At 55.7% G+C, this 27,170-nt stretch overlaps 1 protein-coding gene across 1 annotated transcript in view; it reads left to right on the forward strand.

Moving 5' to 3' along the window:
• The window catches only part of LOC135516572 (glutamate receptor-interacting protein 1-like), a 233,758-nt gene that overhangs the window by 112,280 nt on the left and 94,308 nt on the right, over positions 1-27,170 (forward strand). Inside the window, 1 exon segment of the mRNA XM_064940922.1 lies at positions 6,395-6,544. Within this exon segment, the coding sequence (XP_064796994.1) occupies positions 6,395-6,544 (150 nt within the window).

A 27,170-nucleotide genomic window follows, 5' to 3' on the forward strand; every position in this document is an offset into this window, starting at 1 on the left:
CTCCTGTCCCCTGTCCCCTGTCCCCTGTCCCCTGTCCCCTGTCTCCCCTGTCTCCTGTCCCCTGTCTCCTGTCCCCTGTCCCCCTGTCCCCTGTCTCCTGTCCCCTGTCCCCCTGTCTCCTGTCCCCTGTCCCCTGTCTCCTGTCCCCTGTCTCCTGTCTCCTGTCCCTGTCTCCTGTCCCCTGTCCCCTGTCCCCTGTCTCCTGTCTCCTGTCCCCTGTCCCTGTCCCTGTCTCCTGTCCCCTGTCTCCTGTCCCTGTCCCTGTCTCCTGTCCCCTGTCCCCTGTCCCCTGTCCCCTGTCTCCTGTCCCCTGTCTCCTGTCCCCTGTCTCCTGTCCCCTGTCTCCCTGTCCCCTGTCTCCTGTCTCCTGTCCCCTGTCTCCTGTCCCCTGTCTCCTGTCTCCTGTCTCCCTGTCCCCTGTCTCCTGTCCCTGTCCCCTGTCCCTGTCCCCTGTCCCCTGTCCCCTGTCCCCTGTCTCCTGTCCCCTGTCTCCTGTCCCCTGTCTCCTGTCCCCTGTCTCCTGTCCCTGTCTCCCTGTCCCCTGTCTCCTGTCCCTGTCTCCTGTCCCCTGTCCCTGTCTCCTGTCCCCTGTCCCCTGTCTCCTGTCCCCTGTCTCCTGTCCCCTGTCCCCTGTCCCCTGTCCCCTGTCTCCTGTCTCCTGTCTCCTGTCCCCTGTCTCCCTGTCTCCTGTCCCCCCTGTCTCCTGTCCCCTGTCCCCTGTCCCCTGTCCCCTGTCTCCCTGTCCCCTGTCTCCTGTCCCCCTGTCTCCTGTCTCCTGTCCCCTGTCTCCTGTCCCCTGTCCCCTGTCCCCTGTCCCTGTCCCTGTCCCTGTCCCTGTCCCCTGTCCCTGTCCCCTGTCCCTGTCCCCTGTCTCCTGTCCCCTGTCCCCTGTCTCCTGTCCCCTGTCTCCTGTCCCCTGTCCCCTGTCCCCTGTCTCCTGTCCCCTGTCTCCTGTCCCCTGTCTCCCTGTCCCCTGTCTCCTGTCCCCTGTCCCCTGTCCCCTGTCCTGTCCCTGTCCCTGTCCCCTGTCCCCTGTCCCCTGTCTCCTGTCTCCTGTCTCCCTGTCCCCTGTCTCCTGTCCCTGTCCCCTGTCTCCTGTCCCCTGTCCCCTGTCTCCTGTCCCTGTCCCTGTCCCTGTCTCCTGTCCCCTGTCTCCTGTCTCCTGTCCCCTGTCTCCTGTCCCCTGTCCCCTGTCCCCTGTCCCCTGTCCCTGTCCCCTGTCCCCTGTCTCCTGTCTCCTGTCCCCTGTCCCTGTCCCCTGTCTCTGTCCCCTGTCCCCTGTCCCCTGTCCCTGTCCCCCTGTCTCCTGTCCCCTGTCCCCTGTCCCCTGTCCCCTGTCCCCTGTCCCCTGTCCCCCCTGTCCCCTGTCCCCTGTCCCTGTCCCCTGTCCCTGTCCCCTGTCCCCTGTCCCTGTCCCCTGTCCCCTGTCTCCTGTCCCCTGTCTCCTGTCCCTGTCCCTGTCCCTGTCCCCTGTCTCCTGTCCCCTGTCCCCTGTCCCCTGTCCCTGTCCCCTGTCCCCTGTCCCCTGTCCCTGTCTCCTGTCCCCTGTCTCCTGTCCCTGTCTCCTGTCCCCTGTCCCTGTCTCCTGTCCCCTGTCTCCTGTCCCCTGTCCCCTGTCCCCTGTCCTGTCCCCTGTCCCCTGTCTCCTGTCTCCTGTCCCCTGTCTCCTGTCCCTGTCCCCTGTCCCCTGTCCCCTGTCCCCTGTCTCCTGTCCCCTGTCCCCTGTCCCCTGTCCCTGTCCCTGTCCCCTGTCTCCTGTCCCCTGTCTCCTGTCCCCTGTCCCTCCCTGTCCCCTCCTGTCCCCTCCTGTCCCCTGTCCCTGTCCCCTGTCTCCTGTCCCCTGTCCCTGTCCCCCTGTCTCCTGTCCCCTGTCTCCTGTCCCCTCCCTGTCCCCTCCCCTGTCCCCTGTCTCCTGTCCCCTGTCCCTGTCCCTGTCTCCTGTCCCTGTCTCCTGTCCCCTGTCCCCTGTCCCCTGTCCCCTGTCCCTGTCTCCTGTCCCCCTGTCTCCTGTCTCCTGTCCCCTGTCCCCCTGTCCCCTGTCTCCTGTCCCCTCCTGTCCCTGTCCCTGTCCCCTGTCCCCTGTCTCCTGTCCCCTGTCCCCTGTCCCTGTCTCCTGTCTCCTGTCCCCCCCTGTCTCCTGTCCCCTGTCTCCTGTCCCCCTGTCTCCTGTCCCTGTCCCTGTCCCCTGTCTCCTGTCCCCTGTCTCCTGTCCCTGTCCCCTGTCTCCTGTCCCCTGTCCCTGTCCCCTGTCCCCTGTCCCCTGTCTCCTGTCCCTGTCCCCTGTCCCCTGTCCCCTGTCCCTGTCCCCTGTCTCCTGTCCCCTGTCCCCCTGTCCCCTGTCCCCTGTCCCTGTCCCTGTCCCCTGTCCCCTGTCCCCTGTCTCCTGTCTCCTGTCTCCTGTCCCCTGTCTCCTGTCCCTGTCTCCTGTCCCCTGTCCCCTGTCCCCTGTCCCCTGTCTCCTGTCTCCTGTCCCCTGTCCCCTGTCTCCTGTCTCCCTGTCCCTGTCCCCTGTCCCTGTCCCCTGTCCCCTGTCCCCTGTCCCCTGTCTCCTGTCCCCTGTCCCTGTCCCTGTCCCCTCCTGTCCCTGTCCCCTGTCCCCTGTCCCTGTCCCTGTCCCCTGTCCCCTGTCCCTGTCCCCTGTCCCCTGTCCCCTGTCCCCTGTCCCCTGTCTCCTGTCCCCTGTCCCCTGTCCCCTGTCCCCTGTCCCCTGTCCCCCCCTGTCCCCTGTCCCCTGTCCCCTGTCCCCTGTCCCCTGTCTCCTGTCCCTGTCTCCTGTCCCCTGTCCCCTGTCTCCTGTCCCCTGTCCCCTGTCCCCTGTCCCCTGTCTCCTGTCTCCTGTCCCCTGTCTCCTGTCCCCTGTCCCTGTCTCCTGTCCCCTGTCCCTGTCCCCTGTCCCTGTCCCCTGTCCCTCCTGTCCCCCTGTCCCCTGTCTCCTGTCCCCTGTCCCCTGTCTCCTGTCCCCTGTCCCCCCCTGTCCCCTGTCTCCTGTCCCCTGTCCCTGTCTCCTGTCCCCTGTCCCCTGTCTCCTGTCCCTGTCTCCTGTCTCCTGTCCCCTGTCCCCTGTCTCCTGTCCCCTGTCTCCTGTCCCTGTCCCCTGTCCCTGTCTCCTGTCCCCTGTCTCCCTGTCCCCTGTCTCCTGTCCCCTGTCTCCTGTCCCTGTCTCCTGTCTCCTGTCCCTGTCTCCTGTCCCCTGTCCCCTGTCCCCTGTCTCCTGTCCCCTGTCTCCTGTCCCTGTCCCCTGTCTCCTGTCCCCTGTCCCCTGTCCCCTGTCCCTGTCCCTGTCCCTGTCCCCTGTCTCCTGTCCCCTGTCTCCTGTCCCCTGTCCCCTGTCTCCTGTCCCCTGTCCCCTGTCCCCTGTCCCCTGTCCCCTGTCCCTGTCCCCTGTCCCCTGTCCCCTGTCCCCTGTCTCCTGTCCCCTGTCCCTGTCTCCTGTCCCTGTCCCCTGTCCCCTGTCCCCTGTCTCCTGTCTCCTGTCCCCTGTCTCCTGTCCCTGTCCCCTGTCCCTGTCTCCTGTCCCCTGTCTCCTGTCTCCTGTCCCTGTCTGTCCCCTGTCTCCTGTCCCCTGTCTCCTGTCCCCTGTCCCCTGTCTCCTGTCCCCTGTCCCCTGTCCCCTGTCCTGTCTCCTGTCCCCTGTCTCCTGTCCCCCTGTCCTGTCCCTGTCCCCTGTCCCCTGTCCCCTGTCCCTGTCTCCTGTCCCCTGTCCCCTGTCCCCTGTCCCTGTCTCCCTGTCTCCTCCCTGTCCCCTGTCTCCTGTCTCCTGTCTCCTGTCCCCTGTCCCTGTCCCCTGTCTCCTGTCCCCCTGTCTGCCTCCTGTCCCTGTCCCCCCTGTCTCCTGTCCCCCTGTCTCCTGTCTCCTGTCTCCTGTCTCTCCTGTCCCCTGTCCCCTGTCCCCTGTCTCCTGTCTCCTGTCCCCTGTCCCCTGTCTCCTGTCCCCTGTCCCCTGTCCCCTGTCCCCTGTCCCTGTCTCCTGTCCCCTGTCCCTGTCTCCTGTCTCCTGTCCCCTGTCCCTGTCCCCTGTCCCTGTCTCCTGTCCCCTCCTGTCCCCTGTCCCTGTCCCCTGTCTCCTGTCTCCCTGTGTCTCCTGTCCCCTGTCCCCTGTCTCCTGTCTCCTGTCTCCTGTCCCTGTCCCCTGTCCCCTGTCCCCTGTCCCCTGTCCCCTGTCCCCTGTCCCCTGTCCCCTGTCCCCTGTCCCCTGTCCCCTGTCTCCTGTCCCTGTCTCCTGTCCCTGTCCCATGTCCCCTGTCCCCTGTCCCCTGTCCCATGTCCCCTGTCTCCTGTCTCCTGTCCCCTGTCCCCTGTCCCCTGTCCCCTGTCCCCCTGTCCCCTGTCCCCTGTCTCCTGTCCCCTGTCCCCTGTCCCTGTCTCCTGTCCCCTGTCCCCTGTCCCCTGTCCCCTGTCCCCTGTCGCCTGTCCCCTGTCCCCTGTCCCCTGTCCCCTGTCCCCTGTCCCCTGTCTCCTGTCCCCTGTCCCATGTCCCCTGTCTCCTGTCCCCTGTCCCATGTCCCCTGTCTCCTGTCTCCTGTCCCCTGTCCCCTGTCCCCTGTCCCCTGTCCCCTGTCCCCTGTCTCCTGTCCCCTGTCCCCTGTCCCCTGTCTCCTGTCCCCTGTCCCCTGTCCCCCTGTCCCCCCTGTCTCCTGTCTCCTGTCTCCTGTCCCCTGTCCCTGTCCCCTGTCCCCCTGTCCCCTGTCCCCTGTCTCCTGTCTCCTGTCTCCTGCCTCCTGTCTCCTGTCTCCTGTCTCCTGCCTCCTGTCTCCTGTCTCCTGTCCCCTGTCCCCTGTCCCCTGTCCCCTGTCTCCTGTCTCCTGTCTCCTGTCTCCTGTCCCCTGTCTCCTGTCCCCTGTCTCCTGTCTCCTGTCCCCTGTCTCCTGTCCCCTGTCTCCTGTCCCCTGTCCCCTGTCTCCTGTCCCCTGTCTCCTGTCCCCTGTCTCCTGTCTCCTGTCCCCTGTCTCCTGTCCCCTGTCCCCTGTCCCATGTCCCCTGTCTCCTGTCCCATGTCCCCTGTCCCCTGTCCCATGTCCCCTGTCTCCTGTCTCCTGTCAGCCTGAGACAATTAGTTGGCATTTATTAGCCTTAGTCTGGATGTTATTTCTTAATTAGCAGATGGATTACAGGATTTAGACACACACACACACACAGACACACACACACACACACACACACACACACACACACACACACACACACACACACACACACACAGGGCTTAGAGACTGGTTGTCTGTGATGGTCTCATTAACGGGTACTGAATGATACACAGGCTTTGTCTCAGGCTCAGAGTAGTTCGTCTAAGAGATGACACACAATATAGACTCACTATTAGAGGGGACAGATGGAGGACAGAGACAATATAGACTCACTATTAGAGGGGACTGATGGAGGGACAGAGACAATATAGACTCAGTATTAGAGGGGACAGAGACAATATAGACTCAGTATTAGAGGGGACAGATGGAGGGACAGAGACAATATAGACTCAGTATTAAAGGGGACAGAGACAATATAGACTCAGTATTAGAGGGGACAGAGACAATATAGACTCAGTATTAGAGGGGACTGATGGAGGACAGAGACAATATAGACTCAGTATTAGAGGGGACAGAGACAATATAGACTCAGTATTAGAGGGGACTGATGGAGGACAGAGACAATATAGACTCAGTATTAGAGGGGACAGAGACAATATTGATGAGGTTCGTCTATTTGAGGTTAAAGTATGTTAGTTGATGAGGTTTGTCTATTTGAGGTTAAAGTATGTTAGTTGATGAGGTTTGTCTATTTGAGGTTAAAGTATGTTAGTTGATGAGGTTTGTCTATTTGAGGTTATAGTATGTTAGTTGATGAGGTTTGTCTATTTGAGGTTATAGTATGTTAGTCTCTCTTCTCATCCCTCTCTCTTCTTCATCCCTCTCTCTTCTCCATCCCTCTCTTCTCCATCCCTCTCTCTTCTCCATCCCTCTCTTCTCATCCCTCTCTCTTCTTCATCCCTCTCTCTTCTCCATCCCTCTCTCTTCTCCATCCCTCTCTCTTCTCCATCCCCCTCTCTTCTCCATCCCTCTCTCTTCTCCATCCCTCTCTCTTATCGATCCCTCTATCTTCTCTATCCCTCTTCTCCATCCCTCTCTCTTCTTCATCCCTCTCTCTTCTTCATCCCTCTCTTCTCCATCTCTCTCTTCTCCATCCCTCTCTCTTCTCCATCCCTCTCTCTTCTCCATCCCTCTCTTCTCCATCCCTCTCTCTTCTCCATCCCTCTCTCTTCTCCATCTCTCTCTCTTCTCCATCCCTCTCTCTTCTCATCCCTCTCTTCTCCATCCCTCTCTTCTCCATCCCTCTCTCTTCTCCTTCTTTGTCTTTTCTAATCCCTCTCTCTTCTCCTCCCTCTGTCCTCCTCGTACAGCTCTAGGCTCCTCCTTCTCTCCTACCTCTATGAGTACCTACAGTCTGAGCTCCCTCAACATGAGCACCCTGCCCAGGAACATGTACCCCACCAGCCCCAGAGGAACCATGATCAGGAGGAAACTCAAGAAGAAGGACTTCAAGAGCTCACGTACGTTCCCTTAATGTCTAGCTCATAGTTTAACAAGGTCATATCTGCTGAGACTGTGAATGATGTAATACTATACATTTTACTTTGTGATTTATTGTTGGGGTTATTTTCAAACGCAAAGTGATTTACATTGAAAAAATATACATTATAGTCAATCTGTCTGGAAAAACCATTAAATAACTGACCAGACACCTGGCCTTGATGAAGGACCATGAACTAACTGACCAGACACCTGGCCTTGATGAAGGACCATGAACTAACTGACCAGACACCTGGCCTTGATGAAGGACCATGAACTAACTGACCAGACACCTGGCCTTGATGAAGGACCATGAACTAACTGACCAGACACCTGGCCTTGGTGAAGGACCATGAACTAACTGACCAGACACCTGGCCTTGATGAAGGACCATGAACTAACTGACCAGACACCTGGCCTTGGTGAAGGACCATGAACTAACTGACCAGACACCTGGCCTTGATGAAGGACCATGAACTAACTGACCAGACACCTGGCCTTGATGAAGGACCATGAACTAACTGACCAGACACCTGGCCTTGATGAAGGACCATGAACTAACTGACCAGACACCTGGCCTTGATGAAGGACCATGAACTAACTGACCAGACACCTGGCCTTGATGAAGGACCATGAACTAACTGACCAGACACCTGGCCTTGATGAAGGACCATGAACTAACTGACCAGACACCTGGCCTTGATGAAGGACCATGAACTAACTGACCAGACACCTGGCCTTGATGAAGGACCATGAACTAACTGACCAGACACCTGGCCTTGATGAAGGACCATGAACTAACTGACCAGACACCTGGCCTTGATGAAGGACCATGAACTAACTGACCAGACACCTGGCCTTGATGAAGGACCATGAACTAACTGACCAGACACCTGGCCTTGATGAAGGACCATGAACTAACTGACCAGACACCTGGCCTTGATGAAGGACCAGAGTTATAGTGTGTTATTAACTGGACCAACCTAATTCAACTTTATCAGCACCACCAATGGTTGCCAATGGTTGTCTGAGAACCTTTTCATTTGGTGGGGCATGTGGAGGGGTTTTTGTGTTCTTGTTTTCTGTTATTCCTCGAGTGTTTCAAGACCTCTATTCTCCTGTGGTGAGAAAACCAGTTTCCTCCTCGTCATCTATTACTGCTTCATTATCGTGGACCGTTCTGGGTCTTTTCTATTTATCAGAAGTAGCTGAGGTAAACAGAGAACGGCCCTCTGGTTATGGATCCCCTGTGTGTGATTCATGCTGCGTCTCTAACCCATAATTATACTTCATAGATGCCCACACGGTTATGACCCTCTCTCTATCTCTCTATATCTCTCTCTCTATCTCTCTCTCATATCTCTCTCTCATATCGCTCTCTCTATCTCTATCTCTCTCTCTCTCTCTCTCTCTCTCTCTCTCTCTCTCTGTCTCCCTCTCTCTCTCTCTCTCTCTCTCTCTCTCTCTCTCTCTCTCTCTCTCTCTCTCTCTCTCTCTCTCTCTCTCTCTCTCTATCTCTCTCTCATATCTCTCTCTCATATCTCTCTCTCTATCTCTCTCTCTCTCTCTGTCTCCCTCTCTCTCTCTCTCTCTCTCTCTCTCTCTCTCTCTCTCTCTCTCTGTCTTCCCCTGTCCATCCTCCCTGCTGTGTGTCCACAGAGAGGCAGTAATATAATGTCATCCATTTTGTGCCACAGCAGGAGGTGAGGAGGTTCACACAGAGAGCTAACTGCTAACCGTTTAGCGTTCCTACGCTCTCACACTCTCTCTCCCGGCGACGGAGCGAGGGGGGAAATTACACCTCTGGCTGGCCAGTAATTAGATCCATTGTTCATTAGACTAGCAACACACACACCAGCTCCAACTTCGTCTGGTACACACACACACACACACACACACACACACACACACAAACACACACACACACACCTCCCACTGGGTTTATAACCCCTCCCCCTGGGTTTTGATGTCAAGCCTATTTTGGTGACAGGGCTGTGATTGCGATTGTGGTTGCTACAGCAACCAGAAGTTGCTGGGCCAGTGGTTGATGTGAAGATTGAGGTTTAAATTGAGTTGTGTTTTCATGCGGGTTCCCGTGGCGACGAGAGAGTTCCTCCAATCAGTTTGTAGAGATAACATGCTTGTCGTAGTGGTGTGTGTGTGTGTCAGACAGCAGGAGACCAGCTGTAGTGCTGCTCTCAGTCACAGCGGTGGTCTTTCCCATCGACGTCACAGAAACCGTCACTTGACGGTAGCAGTGGTTCGTTTTACTGCTCAGCTGTGATTCAGCATCTGACTCTACCATCAGCACTATAGCCTTTCTGACCCATTATACCACCATGAGTCTCCTGTTGCTCTTCTCTAGTCTCTTCTCTAGTCTCATGTTGCTATTCTCTAGTCTCCTGTTGCTCTTCTCTATTCTCTTCTCTAGTCTCATGTTGTCCTTCTCTAGTCTCATGTTGTTCTTCTCTAGTCTCATGTTGTTCTTCTCTAGTCTCATGTTGTTCTTCTCTAGTCTCGTCTGTAGTCTCATGTTGTCCTTCTCTAGTCTCTTCTCTAGTCTCATGTTGTTCTTCTCTAGTCTCATGTTGTCCTTCTCTAGTCTCATGTTTTTCTTCTCTAGTCTCATGTTGTTCTTCTCTAGTCTCATGTTGTTCTTCTCTAGTCTCGTCTCTAGTCTCATGTTGTTCTTCTCTAGTCTCTTCTCTAGTCTCATGTTGTTCTTCTCTAGTCTCTTCTCTAGTCTCATGTTGTTCTTCTCTAGTCTCTTCTCTAGTCTCATGTTGTTCTTCTCTAGTCTCTTCTCTAGTCTCATGTTGTTCTTCTCTAGTCTCTTCTCTAGTCTCATGTTGTTCTTCTCTAGTCTCTTCTCTAGTCTCATGCTTTTTTTCTCTAGTCTCATGTTGTTATTCTCTAGTCTCTTCTCTAGTCTCATGTTGTTCTTCTCTAGTCTCATCGTGTTCTTCTCTTGTCTCATGTTGTTCTTCTCTAGTCTCATGTTGTCCTTCTCTAGTTTCATGTTGTCCTTCTCTAGTCTCATGTTGATCTTCTCTAGTCTCTTCTCTAGTCTCATGTTGTTCTTCTCTAGTCTCATGTTGTCCCTCTCTAGTCTCTTCTCTAGTCTCATGTTTTTCTTCTCTAGTCTCATGTTGTTCTTCTCTAGTCTCTTCTCTAGTCTCATGTTGTCCTTCTCTAGTATCATGTTGTTCTTCTCTAGTCTCATGTTGTTCTTCTCTAGTGTCTTCTCTAGTCTCGTGTTATTCTTCTCTAGTCTCTTCTCTAGTCTCATGTTGTCCTTCTCTAGTCTCTTCTCTAGTCTTATGTTGTTCTTCTCTAGTCTCTTCTCTAGTCTCATGTTGTCCTTCTCTAGTATCATGTTGTTCTTCTCTAGTCTCATGTTGTTCTTCTCTAGTGTCTTCTCTGGTCTCGTGTTATTCTTCTCTAGTCTCTTCTCTAGTCTCATGTTGTTATTCTCTAGTCTCTTCTCTAGTCTCATGTTGTCCTTCTAGTCTCATGTTGTCCTTCTCTAGTCTCATGTTGTCCTTCTCTATTCTCTTCTCTAGTCTCATGTTGTCCTTCTCTAGTCTCATGTTGTCCTTCTCTAGTCTCATGTTGTTCTTCACTAGTCTCATGGTGTTCTTCTCTAGTCTCATGTTGTTCTTCTCTAGTCTCATGTTGTCCTTCTCTAGTCTCATGTTGTTCTTCTCTAGTCTCTTCTCTCGTCTCATGTTGTCCTTCTCTAGTCTCTTCTCTAGTCTCATGTTGTCCTTCTCTAGTCTCATGTTGTTCTTCTCTAGTCTCATGGTGTTCTTCTCTAGTCTCATGTTGTTCTTCTTTAGTCTCATGGTGTTCTTCTCTAGTCTCATGTTGTTCTTCTCTAGTCTCATGTTGTCCTTCTCTAGTTTCATGTTGTCCTTCTCTAGTTTCATGTTGTCCTTCTCTAGTTTCATGTTGTCCTTCTCTAGTCTCAGTCCAGGGATTCTATCTACAGTGGTTGGTTGGTCCTCACGGACCAGGGATTCTGTCTACAGTGGTTGGTTGGTCCTCACGGACCAGGGATTCTGTCTACAGCGGTTGGTTGGTCCTCACGGACCAGGGATTCTGTCTACAGCGGTTGGTTGGTCCTCACGGACCAGGGATTCTGTCTACAGCGGTTGGTTGGTCCTCACGGACCAGGGATTCTGTCTACAGCGGTTGGTTGGTCCTCACGGACCAGGGATTCTGTCTACAGTGGTTGGTTGGTCCTCACGGACCAGGGATTCTGTCTACAGCGGTTGGTTGGTCCTCACGGACCAGGGATTCTGTCTACAGCGGTTGGTTGGTCCTCACGGACCAGGGATTCTGTCTACAGCGGTTGGTTGGTCCTCACGGACCAGGGATTCTGTCTACAGCGGTTGGTTGGTCCTCACGGACCAGGGATTCTGTCTACAGCGGTTGGTTGGTCCTCACAGACCAGGGATTCTGTCTACAGCGGTTGGTTGGTCCTCACGGACCAGGGATTATGTCTACAGCGGTTGGTTGGTCCTCACAGACCAGGGATTCTGTCTACAGCGGTTGGTTGGTCCTCACGGACCAGGGATTCTGTCTACAGCGGTTGGTTGGTCCTCACGGACCAGGGATTCTGTCTACAGCGGTTGGTTGGTCCTCACATACCAGGGATTCTGTCTACAGCGGTTGGTTGGTCCTCACGGACCAGGGATTCTGTCTACAGCGGTTGGTTGGTCCTCACAGACCAGGGATTCTGTCTACAGCGGTTGGTTGGTCCTCACAGACCAGGGATTCTGTCTACAGCGGTTGGTTGGTCCTCACAGACCAGGGATTCTGTCACAGTCGTAGTCACATCCCTGTAGCAGCTGAACTGGCTGTAACCAGCTCTGTCATGTCTTGCTGCCCTCTGCTCTGCGACCTACGACCACTCCAGGGACCTGGGCTCAGCTCGATGGTCTCAGCTCGCTGCTCGTTGCATCGGCAAGGGGACGTCAATCACTCTCGTTGTTATGGCAACCTGAACCTTCGCCCCGGCGAAAGTGCCAGTAACAGCCATGTTCCAATGCAGACACACACACACACACACACACACACACACACACACACACACACACACACACACACACACACACACACACACACACCGCGCACACACACACGCACGCACACACACACACCCCAGGCCCATAGAGATACAGAGACTGCTGAGTCACTGGTTTCAAAGTGCTGTGAGTGACAGTCTTCCTGATGAGGAAGGGGAGACGGGGGAGAACAGGGAACGAGGGCTTTGTGGCTTGTCCCAAAGAGGTCCCATCACTGTCACCAGCTCACAGGAATAAACAGAGATTCTAGATGGATAGTCTAACTTCCTGTCCTCCCCACATCACTGTCACCAGCCCACAGGAATAAACAGAGATTCTAGATGGACAGTCTAACTTCCTGTCCTCCCCACATCACTGTCACCAGCCCACAGGAATAAACAGAGATTCTAGATGGACAGTCGAACTTCCTGTCCTCCCCACATCACTGTCACCAGCCCACAGGAATAAACAGAGATTCTAGATGGACTGTCTAACTTCCTGTCCTCCCCACATCACTGTCACCAGCCCACAGGAATAAACAGAGATTCTAGATGGACAGTCTAACTTCATGTCCTCCCCACATCACTGTCACCAGCCCACAGGAATAAACAGAGATTCTAGATGGACAGTCTAACTTCCTGTCCTCCCCACATCACTGTCACCAGCCCACAGGAATAAACAGAGATTCTAGATGGACAGTCTAACTTCCTGTCCTCCCCACATCACTGTCACCAGCCCACAGGAATAAACAGAGATTCTAGATGGACAGTCTAACTTCCTGTCCTCCCCACATCACTGTCACCAGCCCACAGGAATAAACAGAGATTCTAGATGGATAGTCTAACTTCATGTCCTCCCCACATCACTGTCACCAGCCCACAGGAATAAACAGAGATTCTAGATGGACAGTCTAACTTCCTGTCCTCCCCACATCACTGTCACCAGCCCACAGGAATAAACAGAGATTCTAGATGGACAGTCTAACTTCCTGTCCTCCCCACATCACTGTCACCAGCCCACAGGAATAAACAGAGATTCTAGATGGACAGTCTAACTTCCTGTCCTCCCCACATCACACACTACCCTCCTCTGTAGCCTCTCAGATAGAGAGGGGGGGGGGGGCTGGTTTGACATGTCCTGATGACCTGACACTGTGGCCAATCAACTAGTTAGTCAGTCATCCAGCCAATCAGCTAGTCAGCTAGTCAGTCAATCAGCCATGTCAGCCGGCCAACCAGCAAGTCAATCAGCCAACCAGTCAGTTAGCTGGCCAATCAGCTAATCAGTCAGCCAGTCAACCAGTGAGTCAGCCGGCCAATCAGCTAATCAGTCAGTCAAACTGCCAGTCAGCCGGCCAATCAGCTAATCAGTCAGCCAGTCAACCAGTCAGTTAGCTGGCCAATCAGCTAATCAGTCAGCCAGTCAACCAGTCAGTCAGCCGGCCAATCAGCTAATCAGTCAGTCAAACTGCCAGTCAGCCGGCCAATCAGCTAATCAGTCAGCCAGTCAACCAGTCAGTTAGCTGGCCAATCAGCTAATCAGTCAGCCAGTCAACCAGTCAGTCAGCCGGCCAATCAACTAATCAGTCAGTCAAACACCCAGTCAGCCGGCCAATCAGCTAATCAGTCAACCAGTCAGCCGGCTAATCAGCTCGTCAGTCAGTCAACCAGTCGGTCAGCGACCAATCAGCTAATCAGTCAACCAGTCGGTCAGCCGACCAATCAGCCAGTCAGCTAGTCAGCCGGCCAATCAGCCAGTCAGCCAGCCAGCCAGCTAGTCAGCCGGCCAATCAGCTAGTCAGCCAGCCAGCCAGCCAGTGACAGACCAGAGGTAAAGGGTACAGGTCGGGGACAGTCAGAGAGGCAGCCGATGTCACACAGAGAGATAGCAACTGAGGAGGACAACTGGAGACAGAGAAACACACTTTGTCCCGATGACTACATTATCCTTGAGTCAAGGGGAGATCTTTACATTATCCCCCTGCCTTCTCCCCATAAGCCCACTCAGTGAGATGTTCCTTAAGTCCTGGTTCCCTCTCCTTCCCTGTCTCATCTATCTATCTATCTATCAACCTATCTCTCTCTCTACCTCCGTCTCTCTACCTCCGTCTCTCTACCTCCGTCCGTCCGTCCGTCCCCCTCTCTCTCTCTCTCTCTCTCTCTCTCTCTCTCTCTCTCTCTCTCTCTCTCTCTCTCTCTCTCTCTCTCTCTCTCTCTCTCTCTCTCTCTCTCTCTCTCTCTCTCTCTCTCTCTCTCTCTCTCTCAATTCAATGGGCTTTATTGGCATGGGAAACGTGTGTTAACATTGCCAAAGCAAGTGAGGTAGTGAATATATAAAGTGATCTCTCTCTTTCTATCTCTCTCTCACCCTCTCTCTCTCTATCCCTCCCTCCCTCTCCCCTGTGTTTGTGTAGCTCTGTAATCTATCATCACACACTGCGTCTCCAAATATTGACCGTCTGGTTTAGTTTCCAGATGAGGCCATTAGAAAGGCATTGTGATGTGCTTCCTGAAAGCTGCCAGCTCCATCTCCCTCCCCGGTCCTTCATAACTGTCCAGGAGACCAAATGGCCATCAGTCCCACTGAACTCCATCTCCCTCCCCGGTCCTTCATAACTGTCCAGGAGTCCAAATGGCCATCAGTCCCACTGAACTCCATCCGCAATACAGAACTCGTAGAGGAAACTGAACAAGCATCAGCAGAGCACTCCAGGGCTATGTGACTATCGACCCCAAGCCCCACGGCCCCCACAGCCCCTCGGTCCCCAAGCCCCACGGCCCCCACAGCCCCTCGGTCCCCAAGCCCCACGGCCCCCACAGCCCCTCGGTCCCCAAGCCCCACGGCCCCCACAGCCCCTCGGTCCCCAAGCCCCACGGCCCCCCCAGCCCCCTCGGTCCCCAAGCCCCACAGCCCTTCGGTCCCCAAGCCCCACGGCCCCACAGCCCCTCGGTCCCCAAGTCCCACGGCCCCCACAGGCCCTCGGTCCCCAAGCCCCACGGCCCCCACAGCCCCTCGGTCCCCAAGCCCCACGGCCCCCACAGCCCCTCGGTCCCCAAGCCCCACGGCCCCCACAGCCCCTCGGTCCCCAAGCCCCACGGCCCCCACAGCCCCTCGGTCCCCAAGCCCCACAGCCCCTCGGTCCCCAAGCCCCACGGCCCCCACAGCCCCTCGGTCCCCAAGCCCCACGGCCCCCACAGCCCCTCGGTCCCCAGTCAGATCTTATATATTATAAACCCCAGTCAGGTCTTATATATTATAAACCCCAGTCAGGTCTTATATATTATAAACCCCAGTCAGGTCTTATATATTATAAACCCCAGTCAGATCTTATATATTATAAACCCCAGTCAGATCTTATATATTATAAACCCCAGTCAGGTCTTATATATTATAAACCCCAGTCAGATCTTATATATTATAAACCCCAGTCAGATCTTATATATTATAAACCCCAGTCAGGTCTTATATATTATAAACCCCAGTCAGATCTTATATATTATAAACCCCAGTCAGATCTTATATATTATAAACCCCAGTCAGATCTTATATATTATAAACCCCAGTCAGGTCTTATATATTATAAACCCCAGTCAGATCTTATATATTATAAACCCCAGTCAGATCTTATATATTATAAACCCCAGTCAGATCTTATATATTATAAACCCCAGTCAGATCTTATATATTATAAACCCCAGTCAGGTCTTATATATTATAAACCCCAGTCAGATCTTATATATTATAAACCCCAGTCAGATCTTATATATTATAAACCCCAGTCAGATCTTATATATTATAAACCCCAGTCAGATCTTATATATTATAAACCCCAGTCAGGTCTTATATATTATAAACCCCAGTCAGATCTTATATATTATAAACCCCAGTCAGGTCTTATATATTATAAACCCCAGTCAGGTCTTATATATTATAAACCCCAGTCAGATCTTATATATTATAAACCCAGTCAGATCTTATATATTATAAACCCCAGTCAGGTCTTATATATTATAAACCCCAGTCAGATCTTATATATTATAAACCCCAGTCAGATCTTATATATTATAAACCCCAGTCAGATCTTATATATTATAAACCCCAGTCAGATCTTATATATTATAAACCCCAGTCAGGTCTTATATATTATAAACCCCAGTCAGGTCTTATATATTATAAACCCCAGTCAGATCTTATATATTATAAACCCCAGTCAGATCTTATATATTATAAACCCCAGTCAGATCTTATATATTATAAACCCCAGTCAGGTCTTATATATTATAAACCCCAGTCAGGTCTTATATATTATAAACCCCAGTCAGATCTTATATATTATAAACCCAGTCAGATCTTATATATTATAAACCCCAGTCAGGTCTTATATATTATAAACCCCAGTCAGATCTTATATATTATAAACCCCAGTCAGATCTTATATATTATAAACCCAGTCAGATCTTATATATTATAAACCCCAGTCAGATCTTATATATTATAAACCCCAGTCAGATCTTATATATTATAAACCCAGTCAGATCTTATATATTATAAACCCCAGTCAGATCTTATATATTATAAACCCCAGTCAGGTCTTATAGATTCTGTTCTTCTCCCCAGTCAGGTCGTTTAGATTCTGTTCTTCTCCCCAGTCAGGTCGTTTAGATTCTGTTCTTCTCCCCAGTCAGGTCTTATAGATTCTGTTCTTCTCCCCAGTCAGGTCTTATAGATTCTGTTCTTCTCCCCAGTCAGGTCTTATAGATTCTGTTCTTCTCCCCAGTCAGGTCGTTTAGATTCTGTTCTTCTCCCCAGTCAGGTCTTATAGATTCTGTTCTTCTCCCCAGTCAGGTCGTTTAGATTCTGTTCTTCTCCCCAGTCAGGTCGTTTAGATTCTGTTCTTCTCCCCAGTCAGGTCTTATAGATTCTGTTCTTCTCCCCAGTCAGGTCTTATAGATTCTGTTCTTCTCCAGTCAGGTCTTATAGATTCTGTTCTTCTCGGTGATGGATGGCCCCATCGGAAGCGGCAGAATTTACCAGACAGCTTTTTTGTTTAAAATGTGGCGACCTTTCCTCTGCTGTGGGGGACGACAGAGGGAGGAGGGGTGGAAATGTGAGGAGGGGGAGGAAATGTGAGGAGGGGTGGAAACGGGAGGAGGGGGGGAAACGGGAGGAGGGGAGGAAACGGGAGGAGGGGAAGAGGGGAGGAAATGGGCGGAGGGGAAGAAACGGGAGGAGGGGAAGAGGGGAGGAAACGGGAGGAGGGGAAGAGGGGAGGAAACGGGAGGAGGGGAAGAGGGGAGGAAACGGGAGGAGGGGAGGAAACAGGAGGAGGGGAAGAGGGGAGGAAATGTGAGGAGGGGAGGAAATGGGAGGAGGGGGTGAAACGGGAGGAGGGGAGGAAACGGGAGGAGGGGAAGAGGGGAGGAAATGGGAGGAGGGGAAGAAACGGGAGGAAATGGGAGGAGGGGAGGAAACGGGAGGAGGGGAAGAGGGGAGGAAACGGGAGGAAGGGAGGACACGGGAGGTGAGGTGAGAAGGAGGCAGCAGTTTCTGTTGGCTGTTGTCTCCACACAACACGACAAAACATCAGCCGTCAGTTACTAACTGAGCAAAACCATCCACACCACAGGTGTCATGACAGCCGATGCTGTAATCATTAGCACGTCTGCTAGCGTTACTGTTATTTCCAATCACTCAGGCTAACACGATTCTTCCTTATATGTTCCTCAGTAGTTAGCATTTTGCAGGGGTTGTTCATATGCTGCGTTATGCACTATAATTCAACATCAGAGTGATCCAGCCGGTGGGTTGTCCTCGGTGTGTGTGTGTGTGTGTGTGTGTGTGTGTGTGTGTGTGTGTGTGTGTGTGTGTGTGTGTGTGTGTGTGTGTGTGTGTGTGTGTGTGTGTGTGTGTGTGTGTGTGTGTGTGTGTGTGTGTGTGTGTGTGTGTGTGTGAAAGTGTCTTCTTACTCCCCCTAAAGGAGGAAAGCAGTGGGCTACATCCCTAACTGCACCATATTCACAGTAGTGCACTAAGTAGGGATTAGGGCCCATAAGGTTCTGGTCAGAAGTAGTGAACGACGTAGGGACTAGGGTCCATAAGGTTCTCGTCAGAAGTAGTGCACTACGTAGGGACGAGGGTCCATACATACGGCTCTGGTCAGAAGTAGTGCACTACGTAGTCCAATTTGTAAGTCGCTCTGGATAAGAGCGTCTGCTAAATGACTTAAATGTAAATGTAAAACGTAGGGATTAGGGCCCTTACATATGGCTCTGGTCAGAAGTAGTGCACTCCGTAGGGATTAGGGTGCCATTTGGAATTTCGCCTCCCGTCTGGCTCTCTCACAAGGCCATACACATGAGTCATCCAAGACCATAAGACACTCCATTATAGCAAGACCATGAGGAGGTGGGCTGTCTCCTCCAGATAGCACCACGAGGAGGTGGGCTGTCTCCCCCAGATAGCACCACGAGGAGGTGGGCTGTCTCCCCCAGATAGCACCACGAGGAGGTGGGCCGTCTCCCCCAGATAGCACCATGAGGAGGTGGGCTGTCTCCTCCAGATAGCACCACGAGGAGGAGGGCTGTCTCCTCCAGATAGCACCACGAGGAGGTGGGCCGTCTCCTCCAGATAGCACCACGAGGAGGTGGGCCGTCTCCCCCGGATAGCACCACGAGGAGGTGGGACGTCTCCCCCGGATAGCACCACGAGGAGGTGGGCTGTCTCCCCCAGATAGCACCACGAGGAGGTGGGCTGTCTCCCCCAGATAGCACCATGAGGAGGTGGGCTGTCTCCCCCAGATAGCACCACGAGGAGGTGGGCTGTCTCCCCCAGATAGCACCACGAGGAGGTGGGCTGTCTCCCCCAGATAGCACCACGAGGAGGTGGGCTGTCTCCCCCAGATAGCACCACGAGGAGGTGGGCTGTCTCCTCCAGATAGCACCACGAGGAGGTGGGCTGTCTCCTCCAGATAGCACCACGAGGAGGTGGGCCGTCTCCCCCAGATAGCACCACGAGGAGGTGGGCTGTCTCCTCCAGATAGCACCACGAGGAGGTGGGCCGTCTCCTCCAGATAGCACCACGAGGAGGTGGGCCGTCTCCCCTGGATAGCACCATGAGGAGGTGAGCTGTCTCCCCTGGATAGCACCATGAGGAGGTGGGCTGTCTCCCCTGGATAGCACCACGAGGAGGTGGGCCGTCTCCCCTGGATAGCACCATGAGGAGGTGGGCTGTCTCCCCTGGATAGCACCATGAGGAGGTGGGCTGTCTCCTCCAGATAGCACCACGAGGAGGTGGGCTGTCTCCCCCAGATAGCACCACGAGGAGGTGGGCCGTCTCCCCCAGATAGCACCATGAGGAGGTGGGCTGTCTCCCCCAGATAGCACCACGAGGAGGTGGGCTGTCTCCCCCAGATAGCACCACGAGGAGGTGGGCTGTCTCCCCCAGATAGCACCACGAGGAGGTGGGCTGTCTCCTCCAGATAGCACCACGAGGAGGTGGGCTGTCTCCCCCTGATAGCACCACGGGGAGGTGGGCTGTCTCCCCCTGATAGCACCACGAGGATGTGGGCCGTCTCCCCCAGATAGCACCAAGAGGAGGTGGGCTTTCTCCCCTGGATAGCACCATGAGGAGGTGGGCCATCTCCCCTGGATAGCACCACGAAGTGGTGGGCCGTCTCCCCCTGGATAGCACCACGAGGAGGTGGGCTGTCTCCCCCTGGATAGCACCATGAGGAGGTGGGCTGTCTCCTCCAGATAGCACCACGAGGAGGTGGGCTGTCTCCCCCAGATAGCACCACGAGGAGGTGGGCTGTCTCCCCCAGAAAGCACCACGAGGAGGTGGGCCGTCTCCCCAGATAGCACCATGAGGAGGTGGGCTGTCTCCTCCAGATAGCACCACGAGGAGGAGGGCTGTCTCCTCCAGATAGCACCACGAGGAGGTGGGCCGTCTCCTCCGGATAGCACCACGAGGAGGTGGGACGTCTCCCCCGGATAGCACCACGAGGAGGTGGGACGTCTCCCCGGATAGCACCACGAGGAGGTGGGCCGTCTCCCCGGATAGCACCACGAGGAGGTGGGACGTCTCCCCCGGATAGCACCACGAGGAGTTGGGCCGTCTCCCCTGGATAGCACCACGAGGAGGAGGGCTGTCTCCCCCGGATAGCACCACGAGGAGGTGGGCCGTCTCCTCCGGATAGCACCACGAGGAGGTGGGACGTCTCCCCCGGATAGCACCACGAGGAGGTGGGACGTCTCCCCCGGATAGCACCACGAGGAGGTGGGCCGTCTCCCCCGGATAGCACCACGAGGAGGTGGGACGTCTCCCCCGGATAGCACCACGAGGAGTTGGGCCGTCTCCCTGGATAGCACCACGAGGAGGTGGGCCGTCTCCCCGGATAGCACCACGAGGAGGTGGGCTGTCTCCCCGGATAGCACCACGAGGAGGTGGGCTGTCTCCCCGGATAGCACCACGAGGAGGTGGGCTGTCTCCCCTGGATAGCACCACGAGGAGGTGGGCTGTCTCCCCTGGATAGCACCATGAGGAGGTGGGCTGTCTCCCCCGGATAGCACCATGAGGAGGTGGGCTGTCTCCCCCTGATAGCACCACGAGGAGGTGGGCCGTCTCCCCTGGATAGCACCATGAGGTGGTGGGCCGTCTCCCCCTGGATAGCACCACGAGGTGGTGGGCCGTCTCCCCTGGATAGCACCATGAGGAGGTGGGCTGTCTCCTCCAGATAGCACCACGAGGAGGTGGGCTGTCTCCCCAGATAGCACCACGAGGAGGTGGGCTGTCTCCTCCAGATAGCACCACGAGGAGGTGGGCCGTCTCCTCCAGATAGCACCACGAGGAGGTGGGCCGTCTCCCCTGGATAGCACCATGAGGAGGTGAGCTGTCTCCCTGGATAGCACCATGAGGAGGTGGGCTGTCTCCCCTGGATAGCACCACGAGGAGGTGGGCCGTCTCCCCTGGATAGCACCATGAGGAGGTGGGCTGTCTCCCTGGATAGCACCATGAGGAGGTGGGCTGTCTCCTCCAGATAGCACCACGAGGAGGTGGGCTGTCTCCCCCAGATAGCACCACGAGGAGGTGGGCCGTCTCCCCCAGATAGCACCATGAGGAGGTGGGCTGTCTCCCCCAGATAGCACCACGAGGAGGTGGGCTGTCTCCCCCAGATAGCACCACGAGGAGGTGGGCTGTCTCCCCCAGATAGCACCACGAGGAGGTGGGCTGTCTCCTCCAGATAGTACCACGAGGAGGTGGGCTGTCTCCCCCTGATAGCACCACGGGGAGGTGGGCTGTCTCCCCCTGATAGCACCACGAGGATGTGGGCCGTCTCCCCCAGATAGCACCAAGAGGAGGTGGGCTTTCTCCCCTGGATAGCACCATGAGGAGGTGGGCCATCTCCCCTGGATAGCACCACGAAGTGGTGGGCCGTCTCCCCCTGGATAGCACCACGAGGAGGTGGGCTGTCTCCCCCTGGATAGCACCATGAGGAGGTGGGCTGTCTCCTCCAGATAGCACCACGAGGAGTTGGGCTGTCTCCCCCAGATAGCACCACGAGGAGGTGGGCTGTCTCCCCCAGAAAGCACCACGAGGAGGTGGGCCGTCTCCCCCAGATAGCACCATGAGGAGGTGGGCTGTCTCCTCCAGATAGCACCACGAGGAGGAGGGCTGTCTCCTCCAGATAGCACCACGAGGAGGTGGGCCGTCTCCTCCGGATAGCACCACGAGGAGGTGGGACGTCTCCCCCGGATAGCACCACGAGGAGGTGGGACGTCTCCCCCGGATAGCACCACGAGGAGGTGGGCCGTCTCCCCCGGATAGCACCACGAGGAGGTGGGACGTCTCCCCCGGATAGCACCACGAGGAGTTGGGCCGTCTCCCCTGGATAGTACCACGAGGAGGTGGGCTGTCTCCCCCGGATAGCACCACGAGGAGGTGGGCTGTCTCCCCCGGATAGCACCACGAGGAGGTGGGCTGTCTCCCCCGGATAGCACCACGAGGAGGTGGGCTGTCTCCCCTGGATAGCACCACGAGGAGGTGGGCTGTCTCCCCTGGATAGCACCATGAGGAGGTGGGCTGTCTCCCCCGGATAGCACCATGAGGAGGTGGGCTGTCTCCCCCTGATAGCACCACGAGGAGGTGGGCCGTCTCCCCTGGATAGCACCATGAGGTGGTGGGCCGTCTCCCCCTGGATAGCACCACGAGGTGGTGGGCCGTCTCCCCCTGGATAGCACCATGAGGAGGTGGGCTGTCTCCTCCAGATAGCACCACGAGGAGGTGGGCTGTCTCCCCCAGATAGCACCACGAGGAGGTGGGCTGTCTCCTCCAGATAGCACCACGAGGAGGTGGGCCGTCTCCCACGGATAGCACCATGAGGTGGTGGGCCGTCTCCCCCTGGATAGCACCATGAGGTGGTGGGCCGTCTCCCCCTGGATAGCACCATGAGGTGGTGGGCCGTCTCCCCCTGGATAGCACCATGAGGTGGTGGGCCGTCTCCCCCGGATAGCACCGAGAGGAGGTGGGCCGTCTCCCCTGGATAGCACCATGAGGTGGTGGGCCGTCTCCCCCTGGATAGCACCACGAGGTGGTGGGCCGTCTCCCCCTGGATAGCACCATGAGGAGGTGGGCTGTCTCCTCCAGATAGCACCACGAGGAGGTGGGCCGTCTCCCCCAGATAGCACCATGAGGAGGTGGGCTGTCTCCTCCAGATAGCACCACGAGGAGGAGGGCTGTCTCCTCCAGATAGCACCACGAGGAGGTGGGCCGTCTCCTCCAGATAGCACCACGAGGAGGTGGGCCGTCTCCTCCAGATAGCACCACGAGGAGGTGGGCCGTCTCCCCCAGATAGCACCATGAGGAGGTGGGCTGTCTCCTCCAGATAGCACCACGAGGAGGAGGGCTGTCTCCTCCAGATAGCACCACGAGGAGGTGGGCCGTCTCCTCCAGATAGCACCACGAGGAGGTGGGCCGTCTCCTCCGGATAGCACCACGAGGAGGTGGGCCGTCTCCCCCGGATAGCACCACGAGGAGGTGGGACGTCTCCCCCGGATAGCACCACGAGGAGTTGGGCCGTCTCCCTGGATAGCACCATGAGGAGGTGGGCTGTCTCCCCGGATAGCACCACGAGGAGGTGGGCTGTCTCCCCCGGATAGCACCACAAGGAGCTGGGCTGTCTCCCCCGGATAGCACCACGAGGAGGTGGGCTGTCTCCCCTGGATAGCACCACGAGGAGGTGGGCTGTCTCCCCCGGATAGCACCATGAGGAGGTGGGCTGTCTCCCCCTGATAGCACCACGAGGAGGTGGGCCGTCTCCCCCGGATAGCACCATGAGGAGGTGGGCTGTCTCCCCCGCTATAGCACCACGAGGAGGTGGGCTGTCTCCCCCTGATAGCACCACGAGGAGGTGGGCCGTCTCCCCCTGATAGCACCACGAGGAGGTGGGCCGTCTCCCCCGGATAGCACCGAGAGGAGGTGGGCCGTCTCCCCTGGATAGCACCATGAGGTGGTGGGCCGTCTCCCCCTGGATAGCACCACGAGGTGGTGGGCCGTCTCCCCCTGGATAGCACCATGAGGAGGTGGGCTGTCTCCTCCAGATAGCACCACGAGGAGGTGGGCCGTCTCCCCAGATAGCACCATGAGGAGGTGGGCTGTCTCCTCCAGATAGCACCACGAGGAGGAGGGCTGTCTCCTCCAGATAGCACCACGAGGAGGTGGGCCGTCTCCTCCAGATAGCACCACGAGGAGGTGGGCCGTCTCCTCCAGATAGCACCACGAGGAGGTGGGCCGTCTCCCCAGATAGCACCATGAGGAGGTGGGCTGTCTCCTCCAGATAGCACCACGAGGAGGAGGGCTGTCTCCTCCAGATAGCACCACGAGGAGGTGGGCCGTCTCCTCCAGATAGCACCACGAGGAGGTGGGCCGTCTCCTCCGGATAGCACCACGAGGAGGTGGGCCGTCTCCCCCGGATAGCACCACGAGGAGGTGGGACGTCTCCCCCGGATAGCACCACGAGGAGTTGGGCCGTCTCCCCTGGATAGCACCATGAGGAGGTGGGCTGTCTCCCCCGGATAGCACCACGAGGAGGTGGGCTGTCTCCCCCGGATAGCACCACAAGGAGCTGGGCTGTCTCCCCCGGATAGCACCACGAGGAGGTGGGCTGTCTCCCCTGGATAGCACCACGAGGAGGTGGGCTGTCTCCCCCGGATAGCACCATGAGGAGGTGGGCTGTCTCCCCCTGATAGCACCACGAGGAGGTGGGCCGTCTCCCCCGGATAGCACCATGAGGAGGTGGGCTGTCTCCCCCGCTATAGCACCACGAGGAGGTGGGCTGTCTCCCCCTGATAGCACCACGAGGAGGTGGGCCGTCTCCCCCTGATAGCACCACGAGGAGGTGGGCCGTCTCCCCCGGATAGCACCGAGAGGAGGTGGGCTGTCTCCCCTGGATAGCACCATGAGGAGGTGGGCCGTCTCCCCTGGATAGCACCACGAGGAGGTGGGCCGTCTCCCCCGGATAGCACCGAGAGGAGGTGGGCTGTCTCCCCCGGATAGCACCGAGAGGAGGTGGGCTGTCTCCCCTGGATAGCACCATGAGGAGGTGGGCCGTCTCCCCTGGATAGCACCACGAGGAGGTGGGCCGTCTCCTCCAGATAGCACCACGAGGAGGTGGGCCGTCTCCCCCGGATAGCACCGAGAGGAGGTGGGCTGTCTCCCCTGGATAGCACCATGAGGAGGTGGGCCGTCTCCCCCAGATAGCACCACGAGGAGGTGGGCCATCTCCCCCTGATAGCACCACGAGGAGGTGGGCCGTCTCCCCCGCTATAGCACCACGAGGAGGTGGGCTGTCTCCCCCAGATAGCACCACGAGGAGGTGGGCTGTCTCCCCCAGATAGCACCATGAGGAGGTGGGCTGTCTCCCCCAGATAGCACCACGAGGAGGTGGGCTGTCTCCCCCAGATAGCACCATGAGGAGGTGGGCTGTCTCCCCCAGATAGCACCACGAGGAGGTGGGCTGTCTCCCCCAGATAGCACCACGAGGAGGTGGGCCGTCTCCCCCGCTATAGCACCATGAGGAGGTGGGCTGTCTCCCCCGGATAGCACCACGAGGAGGTGGGCCGTCTCCCCCGCTATAGCACCATGAGGAGGTGGGCTGTCTCCCCCGCTATAGCACCACGAGGAGGTGGGCTGTCTCCCCCCGATAGCACCACGAGGAGAAATAATCCCTCGCTATCAGAGCAGCAGGGGAGTTGACGAGAAACCCCTTCATCTAAATAAAACAGGATTAGGAAATGGACAAAAAAGGGAAGGATTTAACAAAAGAAAGAGACTCTTTGAAGTTTGTAAATTCGCCCGGGGCTCACGCCGACTCAGCCTCGTCGTCAAGGCGGGCTAACCGTGTAGGGTTGCCATGACGCCAAGGACCGTGATGCCAAGGACCTTCAGAGCCAATCGTGTCCTTTAATGTTTATATTCATATTGACATTTAATAGGATTCTTCCCTACGGCAGAACGTATTACCGTCTCAATAATGACACTTTATGGAAATAGCATGGTCACTCCTGGTAGACCAGCAGAGCCTGGTGGGAGCATGGTCACTCCTGGTAGACCAGCAGAGACTAGTGGGAGCATGGTCACTCCTGGTAGACCAGCAGAGACTGGTGGGAGCATGGTCACTCCTGGTAGACCAGCAGAGCCTGGTGGGAGCATGGTCACTCCTGGTAGACCAGCAGAGCCTGGTGGGAGCATGGTCACTCCTGGTAGACCAGCAGAGACTGGTGGGAGCATGGTCACTCCTGGTAGACCAGCAGAGACTGGTGGGAGCATGGTCACTCCTGGTAGACCAACAGAGACTGGTGGGAGCGTGGTCACTCCTGGTAGACCAGCAGAGCCTGGTGGGAGCGTGGTCACTCCTGGTAGACCAGCAGAGACTGGTGGGAGCGTGGTCACTCCTGGTAGACCAGCAGAGACTGGTGGGAGCGTGGTCACTCCTGGTAGACCAGCAGAGCCTGGTGGGAGCATGGTCACTCCTGGTAGACCAGCAGAGCCTGGTGGGAGCATGGTCACTCCTGGTAGACCAGCAGAGCCTGGTGGGAGCATGGTCACTCCTGGTAGACCAGCAGAGCCTGGTGGGAGCATGGTCACTCCTGGTAGACCAGCAGAGCCTGGTGGGAGCATGGTCACTCCTGGTAGACCAGCAGAGCCTGGTGGGAGCATGGTCACTCCTGGTAGACCAGCAGAGACTGGTGGGAGCATGGTCACTCCTGGTAGACCAGCAGAGACTGGTGGGAGCATGGTCACTCTATGTAGGGAATAGGGCCCTGGTCAACAGTAGTGCACAATATAGGGAATAGGGCTCTGGTTTAAATTAGTGCACTATATAGGGAATAGGGCTCTGGTCTAAAGTAGTGCACTATATAGGGAATAGGGTCCTGGTCTAAAGTAGTGTACTATATAGGGAATAGGGCTCTGGTCTAAAGTAGTGCACTATTTAGGGAATAGGGCTCTGGTCTAAAGTAGTGCACTATATAGGGAATAGGGCTCTGGTCTAAAGTAGTGCACTATTTAGGGAATAGGGCTCTGGTCTAAAGTAGTGTACTATATAGGGAATAGGGTTCTGGTCTAAAGTAGTGTACTATATAGGGAATAGGGTGCCATCTGGGACTGAGTCTTTGTTATTGAGGGGACACAGAGCTGAAATTAATCAAAGATAAGATGTTATTTTTAGCAATAAGGCACCTCTGGGGTTTATGGCCAATACACCTTGGCTAAGGGCTGTTCTTATGCCCAATACACCTCGGCTAAGGGCTGTTCTTATGGCCAATACACCTCGGCTAAGGGCTGTTCTTATGCCCAATACACCTCGGCTAAGGGCTGTTCTTATGGCCAATACACCTCGGCTAAGGGCTGTTCTTATGCCCAATACACCTCGGCTAAGGGCTGTTCTTATGCCCAATACACCTCGGCTAAGGGCTGTTCTTATGGCCAATACACCTCGGCTAAGGGCTGTTCTTATGCCCAATACACCTCGGCTAAGGGCTGTTCTTATGCCCAATACACCTCGGCTAAGGGCTGTTCTTATGCCCAATACACCTCGGCTAAGGGCTGTTCTTATGCCCAATACACCTCGGCTAAGGGCTGTTCTTATGCCCAATACACCTCGGCTAAGGGCTGTTCTTATGCCCAATACACCTCGGCTAAGGGCTGTTCTTATGCCCAATACACCTCGGCTAAGGGCTGTTCTTATGCCCAATACACCTCGGCTAAGGGCTGTTCTTATGCCCAATACACCTCGGCTAAGGGCTGTTCTTATGCCCAATACACCTCGGCTAAGGGCTGTTCTTATGCCCAATACACCTCGGCTAAGGGCTGTTCTTATGGCCAATACACCTCGGCTAAGGGCTGTTCTTATGGCCAATACACCTCGGCTAAGGGCTGTTCTTATGCCCAATACACCTCGGCTAAGGGCTGTTCTTATGGCCAATACACCTCGGCTAAGGGCTGTTCTTATGCCCAATATACCTCGGCTAAGGGCTGTTCTTAT

The sequence above is a fragment of the Oncorhynchus masou genome, chromosome 27, assembly GCF_036934945.1.
Source record: "Oncorhynchus masou masou isolate Uvic2021 chromosome 27, UVic_Omas_1.1, whole genome shotgun sequence".
Taxonomy (NCBI): Eukaryota; Metazoa; Chordata; class Actinopteri; order Salmoniformes; family Salmonidae; genus Oncorhynchus; species Oncorhynchus masou.